The 16,212-nt window shown below is 45.2% G+C and overlaps 1 protein-coding gene across 3 annotated transcripts in view; it reads right to left on the bottom strand.

Moving 5' to 3' along the window:
• Nucleotides 1-74: 74 nt before the first annotated feature.
• The window catches only part of LOC138953118 (probable inactive tRNA-specific adenosine deaminase-like protein 3), a 23,780-nt gene continuing 7,642 nt past the window's right edge, over nt 75-16,212 (bottom strand). For 2 of the 3 annotated variants that reach the window (XM_070324907.1, XM_070324905.1), the window contains exons 5-8: nt 15,809-15,920; nt 15,092-15,245; nt 3,117-3,261; nt 84-1,096 (exon numbers count right to left, since the gene is read on the bottom strand). In XM_070324907.1, the coding sequence (XP_070181008.1) occupies nt 925-1,096; nt 3,117-3,261; nt 15,092-15,245; nt 15,809-15,920 (583 nt within the window). In that variant the 3' untranslated portion in view covers nt 84-924. Of the gene's footprint in view, nt 1,097-3,116; nt 3,262-15,091; nt 15,246-15,808; nt 15,921-16,212 lie in introns of all 3 variants that reach the window. The other variant, XM_070324906.1, reaches the window with a different exon arrangement.

The raw sequence follows: 16,212 nt of genomic DNA, 5'->3' as shown, positions 1-16,212 counted from the left end.
TTCTTACAAACACACACACATTCTCTCTGTTTCAACCCCCACCTACACCCCACCCCCCTCCCCCCACCCCTTTTCTTCTCTCTCTTACTTTCGATCCTTCTGTCTGCATCTCTCTATCTCTTCACACACGGAAAAGGATAAGAAGAACATGAATCAAAGATGCAAACTCCCAGGTTAGCTTATGTTTTTGCACAAGTGGATTGTTACTTGTATGACCCGTTTTTACCCTGCCATGTCGGCAGCCATACGCCGCTTTCGAAGGGAATGCAAACTTCAGAAATCACAGAAACCCATCCACAAACAAAGGAATATTAAGTGACATAAGGAGGCAGCATTTTATCACCACGAGGTACACACAACCTACAGAGTGTAAGATCGCCTGATCCTGCTCTATCTACCATGGCCCACAATGCCCTGTCCTTATCTTCTAAACTCGGTCACTCTGACCTCAGAGGCTTTCAAAGTTAGGACTTTGTCCTCGCCAGGCTAGCTGTCGTACTCGGGATCATTCCTGATGTTCCGCTTACGTGCTGTAATCAAGTGATATGGGAATTTTACAACAAGCCTAATCTACTGCACGATACATTGATACAAATCATCCCTACCTACTTTTGTTAGACCTACGCTATTTGTATGTGAATGCACACACACACACACACACACACACACACACACACACACACACACACACACACACACACCATCACACATGATACCTTTTCAACATAAGCGGCTATTTACTTCAGTTTGCTTTCATTTACATTGCACACACACACACACACACACACACACACACACACACACATGCAAACAAATATCCACAGAGTATAATGCAGATGTACAAACTTTGTGAAATGTTTGCAAACAGTCCTCTAACAGTCTTTGTCACACCAGTCATATCAAATCACATTACACAGCTGGCCCTCAGCTGGCAATTTGTTGACTGTGTAGATGTGTAGTGAAGCGGAAGACGTCAAAGTGATGGTTGAGCGAGGGCAAGGTGTGCAGCTTGTACCTGGAGCCCAGCGCTCCGTCACGGCGAGGCTGACTGTAAAACACGCGTGACACACGAGAGTGAAGCAACGCCATGCTGCACCTGGGATAAAAACCACAAACCGCAACTACATGTTAGCACACATGTCAAAAGAATCATAATAATTCCTGCGCAAGGATGAGATGCAAATTTGTGAAGCGTTCCATATTATTTCTTGGACAGGGTGTGTTTCTCCACAACTAGCGTGGGGGATTCTCAGTGGGGCGACCGTCCCCAACCAAGTGCGTCCCTAGGTGGCAGATAGGGGAATAGCCTACAGATATTGGGGTTAGCTGCGAAATAAGTACAATACAATACAATACAATAACTTTATTAATCTCTAAAAGAGAAATTGCATTGCTGAGCGTTTGTGTCCGTAATAATAACATACATAAAACATTCAAAATAAACATTTGTTCTTTGTCCTGACAGGGTAAACTGTCACCAGTGTAAGTATTGTGTTGAAGGGAAGTAGAACAGAGCTTGGAATCTTAATGTGCATTTCGTTTTGGTAAATAAGAGTAAAACAGTTCTAACTCAGTTGTTTTTGTCCAGTCTAGTGTTTGTAGTTCATCGTGATTTGTGTCCATTCATTGTTCTGTAAACTGTAAGTGCTGGGATGCACCTGTGGAGCATGTCCATCTTACAACAGCTGCAAGCGATTATCGGTCTTTCCAGTTAAAAGCAAGCCCCTTTATCTCTTTGAGGTAAGCCGACACCTTGGATAGGGGGACAGGCACCAGGAGCCTGCAGGTGTTGTTACGTCATATGGCGGCCTGTCTGTCTCTGTATTCCTCGGCTAGCAGCATGTAGTAGGGGTTTTCAAGAGGGTGTGAATTTCTTTGATACGGGTAGATGATAGACGCTGCCAGCTGGGCTCGAATGTTTTAGTCTTTTAACGCCCCCCCCCCCCCTTCCTCTGGTCTTACATTTCACCAATGAAACACGGAACCTGCTTAGAGTGTCGTGGTTACGGGTGGTTACTAAGATGTTGATTGGTTGTTTGAAATTATTTCTGATAACCTAGCTAAAGTGTGATGATGTTTGTACATGCTAGGGGTGTGGAAGAGAACTCTGAGAACTTGGGAAGAGTGTGGACGTATGTTGTAGTGTGCTCCACTAACTCAGGAGATGTAGTCAACTTTGTATGTTGTGGTTTGTGTCCACACGGCTTCGGGCGGGTCGGCGGAGAGGAGGAGGGAAGATAGATACAGGAATAAAGAATACCATGCCAGTTATATCTTCTGCTGTTGTCACATTTGCTGTTGACGGACTGTGTATGACGGTCTTTGTGTCCGTGAGTGATAGTCCAGTGAGTCTGGCCCTAACACATTCCCATCATAACAACAAATTAACATCGATTAAAGTTTCCATCTTTTTGAAACCTGGTCACATATGGCTGATCAGTAATCGATTTTGTTTTCAAATCGTTCCTCGAATCTTATTACATAAGCTGGGTTTGCCTGGACGAATAAGCAGTCACAGATCAACTGGCGATGGAGAAGGGCGGGGCAACAGGTGGCACTGTTTTCCTCCATGAAATACCCTATGTATCCTATGACAGGTTCATCACGCGGGCAAGAGGCGCGGTAAAACCTCTGGCTACGGGGTGGGATCCTCGGAGAAACAATCCCCCCTGTGCTCCCAAGGTAGGACATATGGGCCAGGAGCTAAGGGTGGGGCAACCCCTACAGAAAACCTAGAGGGCTGAAGACGGAGGTATGGAGCCTGCATGTACCACGCCGGCATTATCTGCCATCGTGACACTTGGAGAGATAATTGATCAATAGCCCGCTGACAAAAGTGACAAAGAGATAAGACTGCTACAGTGGAACCCTTTTGAAGACCCTGGAGACCCAATTTAAGACTTCCTCCATTTTAAGACCTTGATTTTTGAAAAGTTATGTTCATGTCCTCTGCAAATTTACCTCCATTTAAAAAAAAACACCTCCATTTTAAGACCTTGATTTTGTGAGATTTGTGCAGGTCTTAAAAAGGGGGTTCCACTGCAAGGGAAGACAACCATAGCAAACTGCCATTCTATTAACCAGGTCATCAGCGCCTTAATGATGATGCTACTCACATGGGACAGGGCTCCTCGGTCATGTAGACATGGTACCCTGTGCAGAGGTAGGGGCCACTCTTAGTCTTGCTGCTTGTCTCCGTGGTAACATCTGGAGCTGCTGGATCCTTGGTGGAATCTACAGGTAAATGATACATGCCGTTATCTGAAATAACAATCATAAAATATTGAACAGAGGCAAAGTCATTCTCAAGAGAGCAGAAGTTGATATTCACATTAAATCTAATAACATGTAACCTGGATTCATCAACAATATCACATTAAATCTAATAACATGTAAGCTAGATTCATCAACAATATCACATTAAATCTAATAACATGTAAGCTAGATTCATCAACAATATCACATTAAATCTAATAACATGTAACCTAGATTCATCAACAATATCACATTAAATCTAATAACATGTAACCTAGATTCATCAACAATATCACATTAAATCTAATAACATGTAACCTAGATTCATCAACAATATCACATTAAATCTAATAACATGTAACCTAGATTCATCAACAATATCACTCTCTACTTAATCATAGCACCATGTTTTATAACCTGCACAATTCTTACATTTTTGTTGTTGTTTTGTTTGTGGAGAAATGCCTGTTTCTGACATCATGTACACTTTTCTGTTTTTAGACATGAATCTGCATGCTGTCTGAAGCTTGCGTTTTGCATCACAAATTAATATAAAGTTTCAAAAGTAAACTTTGATTTAATTAATATACTTACCAACTCACATAGATAGCAATAACTTCGTTTGGTTGCTAAGACATTGAAGCACTCTTACATGGTAACATGGGGAGATAACTCAAAAACAAAAACCACGTGCCATATAAGGCATGGTCCGTAGTGGTTATCTCCCCTACCGGTGTACCGCGCATGCGCAGGATGTATACCGGTGACACTCATTCCGTCCTGAAACATATACCCCATTTTACAATTTGCGGGGAAGGCTGGGAGGGAATTCAGTATGTGAGTTGGTAAGTATATTAATTAAATCAAAGTTTACTTTTGAAACTTTATATTAAATTACATATTCTTACCCAACTCACATAGATAGCAGATTGCTAATTTAGGTGGTGGGAAAATGTACTCACAGTTAACATCTTGCGAGAATCTGACCTGCAGCTACCATAGGTGGCAGGCCAAAAGTTCCATCCTGTCGGGCGCTTGATACATCCCGCAGGTAGAAATTTAAAAAGACATCTTCTGATGTCTAGTAGGCTGCATTCAAGACTTCTGAAAGTCTTCCAGACTTTAACACAGCCAAGGAGGAGGCCCATGCCCTGACTTCATGAGTTCGAGCCGACCGTAGAGGGAGGACTGACTGCCCCCCCCCCCCTTTTTTTCTTGCCACCACTTGTAAGCCTGTCTTACCAGAGTGGAAATCCATAGCCAAGGTAGACTTCATAACATCTTTTTTCTCTCTTAGTATTGATGGAGATAAAAAGAAGTTTTTGTTTTGATGACCTTATCGGGTTAGTGCGAGACAGGTAAGCTTTCAAGGCTCGCACAGGGCAATTAGCTACATCTGGGTCTGAAGGAGCCAGAATGTTGCTTAGCGGTTTGATCTGAACTAATGGAGATGGTTTATTTGGCTTCTGGTTTTTTGCTAAGAAATTAGAACAAAACCTGAGTACTACCGAACCATCTTTCTCGAACGAAATGTCGCAAGATAAACCAGACAAAGCATGAATTTCGCTACCCCGTCTCACGGAAGCCAGCATAGTAAGCATGACTGCTTTCCGAGTTAGACTATCAAGACTAGCTGTATGCAAAGGCTCAAAGACTTCTGATCTTAGGTATTCCAAAACAAGAGGCAAATCCCAAGCCGGGACAGAAGATTTGTTTTTCGCAAATCTAAGGGACGCTCCCTTAATCACACTGGCGATAACGCCCCCAAGAGAAATAGAGTGACCTAGCTGTCTCAGCGTGACTGAAATTGCTGATCGACGCACCTTCAGTGAAGCCGGAGAAAGACCCTGGTCAGCAAGCCAGGATAAGTGGTTAGCCACCTGCATTGAACGGAGAGATGTAACATTCACTCCGTTAACTTGGCACCACTTGGTCCATGCCATCCAATGCGAGGTGTAGACTGACGAAGTTGAACACCTGTGCGATCCCTGGATCAAATCCAGTGTAGAGGCCGAAGCCCCTGAGCGTCTCAGCGATTCCCTCACAGTTGCCAACCGTGAAGGAAAAGCCACTGTGGGTTTTCGTGAGGGATGCCGGATCGAGGTTGAACTAGATCTCCTCCTTTCAGTTCGAGAGGGAACGGGGGCCTGCTTGCCAGCCGTAGGAGATCCGGATACCAAGGTTGGCTTGGCCAGTTTGGGGCGATCAGAACTAGAGACGGTCTTTCTAGGTCCACTTTTCTTAACACCCTTCCCAGGAGGGGGATTGGGGGAAACGCATAAGCGTGTAGACCTATCCAAGATATCTCGAGAGCATTGATTTTCCATGCTTCTGGATCCGGGAATGGGGAGACAAACATCGGCAGACGGCGAGAATACCGAGTGGCGAACAGGTCTATCATCGGCTTCTCCACTTGAGCCCAGAGGCAGAGAAGCACGTGGTGAGCTATAGTCCATTCCGTGTGGATGATCTTGGTTGACCGGCTCAACGAGTCCGCCAAGACATTCAGCTTTCCTGGTAGATACTTTGCTGATATCGTGATCTCGTGGTGGTGACACCACATCAGTATCTCGCATGCCCGATTTGACAACGATAGGGAGCGAGATCCCCCCTGTTTGTTGAGGTAAGACACCACTGTGGTGTTGTCTGAATGTATCAGCACATGCTCTCTCCCGATGAAGGGCAGAAATTCCATCAAAGCCAAAAACACTGCTTCGAACTCTAGCATGTTTATATGCAAAGTGGCTTGCCCCTGCGTCCACAGACCGAAAGTTGTGTGGTCGTCCAGGTGAGCCCCCCACCCCTTGAGCGAAGCGTCTGTGAATAGGAGCTTCGACGGAGGGGAAAGAACGATGGGAACTCCTTGCATGTGCCAATCCGAGTTCAACCATTGCCTGGTCGCTTCGGCAAACCAGTCGTGGAGAGAGACCAACGTCTCCCAGTCCTGCGATTCCGGTTTCCACCTGGAGCTCAGGGCTTCTTGAAAGGGCCGTTTGTGCAGCCTGCTCAAAGGTGTCAGAGAGGCCATAGATTCCATCTGACCTAAGATGGACGTCAGAGATCTGACTGAGGCCATGGAAAGCTCTGCTGTGTCCCTGATCTGACCCTGGATCTTTTCTACCCTCCTTTGCGTAGGTTGAACTGTCCAATCCACTGTGTTGAAGACGATCCCGAGATATGTAACATTCTGGGAAGGTTTCAACTCCGACTTCTTGTCGTTGACTCTGAACCCTAGATACGCTGCCTCCTGCAGTACCAGCTGCGTGTGGCTGAGACACAGAGATTCGGCCTGATTTAGGATCAGCCAATCGTCCAAATACGTCCTGAGACGTATACCTTGACCCCTGATCAGCGCACAAAATTGGCGCACTACCATCGTAAAGATCCAAAGAGAGGCCGAAAGGTAGAGCTCTGAACTGGAAAATCCTGTTGCCCCAAACAAACCGAAGCCATTTCCGGTCTGTTTGGTGCATCAGAATATGGAAGTATGCGTCTGTTAGATCTATGGACGTCACCCAATCGGAAGGCCTCAGCGCCTCCCTCACTGAGGTGGGTGTCTCCATGGTAAACCTGATTTTCCTTAGAAATAGGTTTAACTGGGAGAGATCTAGAACCGGACGCCACCCTTCCGAGGCTTTTGGAACAACAAATAGACGTCCGTAAAAGCCGGGGGAGGCATGATCTTGAACCTCTTCCACAGCTTGCTTCTGAAGAAGCAGTTCGACCTCGGACTGAATAGCCTCTCTGGCTTCTGTTCTGGCCGGAAATCGAAAAGGAGGAGGGGTTCTGGTCAAAGGAGCTCTGTGAGTGCTCCAAAGGAGCTGGAACCCCGATCGGAGCACCCCCGTGATCCAGCGGTTGTTCGTTTTCCCCAACCACGCTGGTAAGGCCCGAAAAAGGCCTCCCGCCACCGAAATAGTGGGGGATGCGGGAGTGCTCGGACCGGGGGTGCATCATTGGGGGTTAGTCTTTCGACCTGACCCCCTCTTCCCGAAGGAAGGAGGTCTGGTCTTGGAGTAAGGACGAGAACGATTCTTTCCCCTCGTAGAAGACCCAGTCTTCGAATTCTGACCGGCGTTGGATGACGCCGAAAACGAAGGAGCGGGAAGCCCGCTGCGTTTTGTCTGATGCTTTGCGAAAGCCATCTCTGAAAGTTTGACAAACTGTAAGTCCTTGGATTGCTGTGATTGTTTCTGCAGTGCGTCCAGCGAATCCTGTCCAAGCAGAGCGCCCTCGAGAAAAGGGGAGACCCTAAGAGAGTCCTGAATGTTCTTATCCTCTAGACGAGAGCCCGTCAACAGAGCTTCCCGTCGCCAGAGAACAGTCTGCGCGTACAATTTCGCAGACATAGCCATTTGCTCTGATGATACCCTCGCTAAGGTTGCAAAGAGCAAAGCCACGTCCTTCGGATCTGCGTCCTGCCTGAACACGAAAGGATCCAATGAGGACGTAACCGCATGCGAGACACGGCGGTTCCCCCTTTCACAGATAGCATGATTAAGTTTGCTGCTGGCACCTGCCCACGCAGCCCCTGCCCTGCTTATCTGTTATCACATTCCTGGCCCCGCTGGGGCTTCAGCCTTCTTTGTTCCACTGGCTGGCAGCAGAAAATGAGTCAATTTCCCACGGTTTAATTGCCTTCCTGCCACTGCCTCACAGCAGAACCAGATTTTTTATCTAGTTTATATCTTGAAGAGCCCTGTCTGGAGCACTTTCCATGTGGTTTCGTCTTAAAGACTTTTTGTCTTGTATTAGTTTCTGATCATCAGAGTACATGTACGCTGTGTGTTTCATTTGTGTGGCATTGTGTTGTGACAGGCAAATTTTTCACCCACTGTTCAGCAGAAAAGAAAGGATTGAATCATAGTATTATTACAAATGACATCACACTCAGTTATTTTGTGCAGCAGTGTGACCTAATATTTCCAGTTTTCTTCTTTGTCTTCATGTGACAGTGTATGTTTGGTATGCAGTGTGTTTCATAATGGAGCATACTGAAACTGAACATCTAATTTGTGTTAATGCATTGTGTAGACTGTGTGGGGAACGCTCTGCAAGAACAAAAAAAGATCGACATTGTAATGTGAAACTGTGTGTGGACTATGCGGACAAACTGAAAAACTTTTTTAACATTGATGTATCTTCTGATATAAGTGCAAAACATTCAACCACGTTTTGTCAGAAGTGCTATTCAAAGCTGATTAAATTCAACCGTACGCCCTCAAACACAACAGCTGATCGTGTTAAGGAACAAGCTCAAGCCATTAGTAACATTTGGTGTCAGTATGATTCCAGCCTCCAAAGTAGTCAGTGTGAAACATGCTCCCACTTTCAAAGCCACAGAACAGCAGGGCAACCAAAAAAGGCGAATAAGGGGAGGCCAAAGAGAAAACTGGTTGAAACTGACTTGACAGGTGAATTATATTCTGATGTTTCCTTCTCAGTACCGTCATCGTCAACATCAACGCCTGCAAAGAAAGCCAGAACAGCTGAAATGCAAACATCACCTATGCAAACCAAATTTGTTGACATGGCAACTTCCCCGTTCAAAATAGACTTTCTCAGACCCGAATCTCAGTTGGATGCCCCTTTATCTAAACCAGAGGAGAAATACCTCACGAAACTGACACGGGTCAAGGTTGGTCAGTCCGAAGACAGCATGACACTTAGGTGTAAAACTGGAGGACAGCCGCTGATTTTCCAAAAATGCACAAAGCCTCGCAAAACTTCAGCTCAAGCAAAATCGCCTCTGCTAAAAAAAAGGAATAGAGATATAGGCAGATATAGACTGAACACATCTGGAAATGACTCACAGTCAGTCATAAAACAAGAAGGGTCTGAACTGAAATCAAAACCAAAAGCACGGAAACACCTTGTCCTGAAGTCAGCAGGCTATGGTCGGCCAGTTGTCACAAAACAACACGGGCCAGCTCTTCGATCACTTCTTGGCCTCAGTCTCACAAGCTACAGGGTTCACAAAAAGTTTTACAGAAGCTTGGGGGTGAAATTTGCAACTGAACGAAAAGAGAGAATTGAACAGAAAAAAGCGATGTGTGGTGAGGTAAACGTTCAGTACAGAACACTCGCACACTGGAACGATACTGACAAACGAGAGGACTTAGCTTCAACACCAGTAGGGAGCATAAATGATGTCCCCCAATTTGTCACCGACCTGTTGGATGAGTACGAAAAACAAGACCGACTGACGTGGCATGCCAACGCAATACCAGATGACGAAATCTGGATCAAAATAGGGGGAGACCATGGTGGGGGGTCATTTAAAATGATGCTTCAAGTCGCCAACTTGAAAAACAACAACTCCAAACACAACACAAACCTCATCATGATTTCAGAATGCAAGGACTCTGCTGAAAACCTCAGAAGGTTTTGTGATTCATACAGAGATCAAGTTTCTGCCCTTCAGGCTTTGAAATGGAAAGAAAAACGAATCAGGCTGTTCATGTTTGGCGACTAGGAGTTTCTGACAAAAATGTATGGTCTGTCAGGAGCTCAAGGAATACACCCCTGCTTGTACTGCACTGCTTCCAAGGTACAAATTCACGCTCCCCCAGAACACAACCAGGGAAACATCACAAACAGGAGCCTGGAAAACATCAAAAGTGACAACACTCAGTACCGTCGGGCAGGGGGCAGAAAAAGTACAGCAAAACTATTCAACAATGCCATAAGGAAGCCTCTACTTGACATTGAGCTGGACCATGTATCTCCGCCTTATCTTCACATATTGTTGGGGACAGTCAAAAAACACCATGACTTGTTAGAACAACAATGTCACAAACTAGACGAGAAGCTGTCCAGAACAGCACTGAACCCAGAGGGCACATCCAGACCCTTCCAGCGCTACGTGCACCACCAAAGACTAATTAAAAGACGAGAGAGAGAGTGCCGTGGGTTGCAGTCGACACAATGGCACAGACAAAACAACCAGGAGAGAATAAAGGCACTCACAGAAGAAATCAAACTGCTTAAATCTCATCTGGAACCCCTGCCTTTCTTGTCTGGACCTGTGACAGCCAACCTGGACAACGTGCTTCAAGCCCACAAGATACAGCTGCAAGCCTACCATGGCAGGGCTTTTGTGGGGAATCACTGTCACAAATACCTGCAGCCAGATGTATACAAAAGCGTGTGCCAGAGTGTCGTTGAAAAAGCCAGAGAGTTGACAGACGACAGTAGTGTCACTGCTGCTGCAGAGGCACTGAGAAAGACATATTTAGAGTTAAACGCGCTGTTTTCTGAAGTCCACAAACGAATTTCTCATTCCAGACCAGTAAGCGAAGAAGACATTTCAGAGGCTGAAAGCAGCATCACAGCCTACATGTCGTTTTTCAGAAATGCATTTCCAAATGTGAGGGTGATTCCCAAACAACATCTGTTGGAATGCCATTGTGTGCCTTGGCTTCGGGCTTGGAGGTTTGGAATGGGACTACATGGGGAGCAAGGGGGCGAAGGAACACATGCTACAATTAACACACTGAAAAGGAGAATCTGGGCAATGAAAGACCCCATAAAAAGACTGCGTGTTCTCATGACGGAACATCAGACTCTGGTGTCACCAAAATTCCATGACTTGATGCTGTCCCTGTCAAAGTGCTCCTCAAAAAAGAGTGCTTAATGAAGCATTCATAACTGTTTTTCCTGTATGGTGTAGATATTCATTTTCACAATCCAGATAACCATGACAAAAACTGGATGTATGTACATGTGTACTGTTTATAAACATCTACTGCAGTTATAAAAACCTGCCGTGTGCTGGGAGCTTGGATAGCTCAGTCGGTAGAGCGCGTGGGCTCGTGATCGAAAGGTCGCGGGTTCGAATCCAGCTGTGGGTGTCCATATCATTTATCCCGTTGCCGACCCTGGTTTGCTGGTGTCAGTATAATGTGAACAGCCATCTTTAAATCTACCCCAAGATACATGGAAGTAAAACTAGCTATAACAACAACAACAACTGCCGTGTGCTGACATTTTGGAATACTGTTTTCCTATTTGGATACCTGTAAGCGGGCTCAAGAAAAGATACCTCACACACACAAGGTAAAAGTCTTTAAAGTGTCAGCATGAACATCTGTTAACATTAACCTTGCAGATTTGTTTTTAATTTGTTCTGTCTTCAAACGTTGACCGTGGCGCGATCTGTAGCCACTCAAATACATGTCATTAATTACATTGTGCCGTGTGTACTGTTCTCTGTCTGTCTTCTTTCAGCAGGCTACAGCAGTGGCACACCTACAGCATAGTGGTCATATTTAGTATCGTTTGAAAGTTTATGGTCTTGACTACAAGGCTATGTGTAAATAACACACATGCTGACATCGTAATTCAAGAGAACTAACAAGATAGAAGTGTTTTCAAAACACACAGCTTACTCGTAAGGCAGAGATAGCAGTGCGTAGCTGCCGAGAGGTTGAGCTAGGCCGCACTCTGGCCTGCTAGTAGAAGGGAGCTTTTCTCTTAGCCTTCTACTGCTGAGATGGCTTGTGTGGGTGGTGCTATCGCGCGGTTGTACAGTCACTACTGTGTAGCCAGCGCTGAACCGGGGGATGGGTGATTAATTACCGCTGGCGGCCTGGCACTGAGGAAGGGGTGATAAAGGGGTCAGATTCCGGCTGTGCCTGTGAACTAAACCTAATAGCAGAAACTGCCGTGGAGAGAGAGAGCGAATCAGCGTCTCCGTCAAAGACGCTAATTCCAAGGAAGAGCGGCCGCATTCTTCAACAGTAATGAGATCCTTTTCCTTACAAACGGAAAGTCTCTCTTTGTTGTAACCGTCTTGCCTAATGATTGCCAAGTCCGATAAAACCGGAAGTGGAGATGTCGGCAGAGCAAAGGAATTGATCAAATTCCTGCCAGTGTTAGCAAGACGAATCTTCCGGTTGGTGGTCACAGTGTGATGAGCCACTCGACCAGGAGAAGCCAACCAAGGCAAAGCCAAGGCAGGAGCTTCCCCATGCGCTGACAACAAAGGCAGAGGTGGGGCAGAACCATCGTTTGAGAAAACTTTTGCAAGTTGAAAAGCCACCGAAGGAGACTCTAAAAACTTGAAGTTCGCAGATTGCTCGTGAGAAGGAGCAAAATCAGCAAAAGCTGATGGTGGAGGAATCGCAGATGAAGATGCTACCGCTACCCCTTCAGGGAAATAGTGTGTAGTAACCTCTGCTGCTAGTGCCAACAAAGATGGCAGCTTAGCCGGAAGTCGAATAGGGGCATCCCCATCTGCTTCAGAAGCTTCTTCTTCCATCTCCTCTTCATCCTGTTCAGTAGCATCCCAACGATCATCTAAGGGATGAGAACCGAAAACCAATCCCGTTGAGTCGACATGTGCCGAAACCGGAAAAGGTTGGGAAAAATTCCCTGAAGCTGGAACTCTGTGAACAGATCCCCCATCCACCTGCCTCATGCCAGCTGAAACACTGGGAGAGGAAGTGGATGCAGCCTGTGCAATGGCAGCGGAAACCGCAGAAACGGAACCGGAAGTCGAAGGCTGATGTGTGCCAACTACCAACACCGAAGTGTTAGCGGCAGAAGGCAATACCATCCTGCCACCGGAAGCCACAGCCGCAGAAGCGGAAGCGGAACCAGCAGTGGATTGGTAAGCATCAGCACCAACCGGAGTCATAGAATGGCGACCGGAAGATCCTGTTGTCCTACTACCGGAAGTAGCGGACACATGCTCTTCACACCCCAACCCGTACCCCGGAAGGGCATAAGGCTGACGTGAGGAATGAACCTTTTGGCTGGTATGCACTTCCGCTAAAGCGGAAACCGTTGCCGCAGGCTTGCGTACTTCGCCAAGAACACCTCCTGCCGACGCGTAAGCGCCGAGAGGACTAGGAGGTGCTGTTGTCTGAAAATCAGACAAAAATTTGTCGAAAGGATTTCCTGACGACGATTCCAACACCACTGTTGGTTCTGCAACTACGTCAGCAGACGTAACAGTTGCAGCTGGTTTTAAACGAACCCGCGCAAGAGACTTAGAGTTTCCAACTCCTGACGGGAAGGGCAGTGAAGCAGACAAAGCTATCTGCCGTTCCGTCGCTAGCATGTCATGACCCTCCGTCTTAAAAGAAGACAAAATAGCCAGTAAATCGGCTTTGCTCAAAGATTGATCGGCTTGAGGAGCCTGAACCTTCTCTGAAAAAGATTTGTCAGTTGAGGTAGGTTTGCCATCAATGGACACACACAAAAATTCTTCAGTCTCCAGGTTGAGAACGCTAACTATGGATGAATTCTCGCTAAGAGAACTTTTCTGAGAGCTACGAGTAGTTGTGGCCGTAGCCGCCTTAGCTTTAGTTTTGCCCGCTTTGCCCGAGTGCGACCCTGGAGAGCTAACCTGCTTGGCAGAACTCCGAGCCTTCTCCTTATCTTTCTGCTTGTCGGCCATTTTGAATCAAATGAACTAACAACAACAAGATGCAAAACGCTCAAAAAAGCTAAGAAAAATTCTTCCAATAAGAAAAATAAAAGCTCTCACCAATTCCTGAAGAAAGGAATAAAGATGAAACAACTTTACCGAGATTCGATGGTCTTCACACAAGTAAAGACCAATGGCTAAAGAAAAGCCAGAGCACTTCAAACACGTCTAGCGCCGTGCGTTGAAAGAAAAGGAATGAGTGTCACCGGTATACATCCTGCGCATGCGCGGTACACCGGTAAGGGAGATAGCCACTATGGACCATGCCTTATATGGCATGTGGTTTTTGTTTTAGAGTTATCTCCTCATGTTACCATGTAAGAGTGCTTCAATGTCTCAGCAACCAAACGAAGTTATTGCTATCTATGTGAGTTGGGAAATAATTTAATTTGTCTTTAAAGATAAAAAAAAAAAAGTCGCGTAAGGCGAAAATACAATATTTAGTCAAGTAGCTGTCGAACTCACAGAATGAAACTGAACGCAACGCAACGCAGCAAGACCGTATACTCGTAGCATCGTCACTCCACCGCCCGTGGCAAAGGCAGTGCACGTGGAATTGACAAGAAGAGCGGGGTATTCGTTGCGCTGAGAAGGATAGCACGCTTTTCTGTACCTCTCTTTGTTTTAACTTTCTGAGCGTGTTTTTAATCCAAACATATCATATGTATATATTTTTGGAATCAGGAACCGACAAGGAATAAGATGAAAGTGTTTTTAAATTGATTTCGAAAAAAAAATTTTGATAATAATTTTTATATATTTAATTTTCAGAGCTTGTTTTTAATCCGAATATAACATATTTATATGTTTTTGGAATCAGCAAATGATGGAGAATAAGATAAACGTAAATTTGGATCGTTTTATAAATTTTTATTTTTTTTTACAATTTTCAGATTTTTAATGACCAAAGTCATTAATTAATTTTTAAGCCACCAAGCTGAAATGCAATACCGAACCCCGGGCTTCGTTGAAGAGTACCTGACCAAAATTTCAACCAATTTGGTTGAAAAATGAGAGCGTGACAGTGCCGCCTCAACTTTCACGAAAAGCCGGATATGACGTCATCAAAGACATTTATCAAAAAAATGAAAAAAACGTTCGGGGATTTCATACCCAGGAACTCTCATGTCAAATTTCATAAAGATCGGTCCAGTAGTTTAGTCTGAATCGCTCTACACACACACACACACACACACACACGCACGCACGCACACACATACGCACATACACCACGACCCTCGTTTCGATTCCCCCTCGATGTTAAAATATTTAGTCAAAACTTGACTAAATATAATAAAAAGGTGTCCATGTCTATGTGTGCGTCAAACACAATGCACAAAGTCAGATTGAATAATGCACCGGGAGAGATGATAAAGTCACATGAACAAAGCCTCAACGTACCTGTCATATCCCACATTCCTCCTCCTTGTGACCTTGCAACAAGGTCAACAGCGACCATGGCAGCGTGCATCAAAGGATTGTCTCCTGTCAGCGAGTGACCTCTGGCAATCACTGTGTCCTTGGCAGAGTCAACAATGACCACACCAACACTCCCCTGCAATAAACAGCCTGGAAATGTAACAACGTTATTTGCAAAATATGCTCAAGGCACACTGAAATTGGTTGCTAAAATCAGAGCATACAGTTACTAGATCAAAAGCTGAGGTCAGTGGACTTGAGCTCTAGTTAGTGACCCATGCGGATATACATTTGTGGGTTCTTGTTCAAGTCAAACGTCTTTGTTGAGCATGATTGTTGATATTGAAGAAGTTGTAAGAACAACTGTATAAAATAATCAGTCACTCTCACATCTTCTTCACTGGGAAGTATAAGTTGAATGAGGCTGTTAGCAGATCTATGCAATAATCTACACTCACATACATTATTTTTGCAATTCAGGTATATATTGTATATTCAATGACAAAAATCTAATGCTTTAATATCAGGCTGTTCTATGTATCACCACAAATGCACACTAAGCCACCAGGCCACCAGCCAACCTTACCTGAACAGACAGTGCTCGCCAACAAACAAAGTCAACACAAACAAATGACAATATACAACAGAGAATTCAAGTACATGTATTGTTTATGTATATTTGTAGTGAATTGCCCGTACCTGTCCTTTTTGCTGAGCGTGTGTTGCCATGACGTCAGCCTGCTGAAGGTAGGCCTTGATCTGATTCACTTCTGACGCTGTGAAAAACTTGCCACTGACCAGCTTAGCTATCCTGAAACCAGTCAATGATAAATGATGAAAGTGGAAATCAAGGGGTGAAAACACATTGACAAACATAGCATTGTAATAAAATGACCACACAAAGCAAAGCACACGTGCTAAATACCCCCAAATCAACTGTTACAAATCATTCTAGAAATGTGTGACAGTGACACCACAATGTCAAAATGATCAGCTGGTAGTGACAGTGACACCACAATGTCAAAATGATCAGCTGGTAGTGACTAGTGCCACCACAATGTCAAAATGATCAGCTGGTAGTGACAGTGACACCACAATGTCAA

Source organism: Littorina saxatilis, linkage group LG17 (genome assembly GCF_037325665.1).
Source record: "Littorina saxatilis isolate snail1 linkage group LG17, US_GU_Lsax_2.0, whole genome shotgun sequence".
Classification (NCBI taxonomy): Eukaryota; Metazoa; Mollusca; class Gastropoda; order Littorinimorpha; family Littorinidae; genus Littorina; species Littorina saxatilis.
This window is presented reverse-complemented; position numbering and strand designations above follow the sequence as displayed.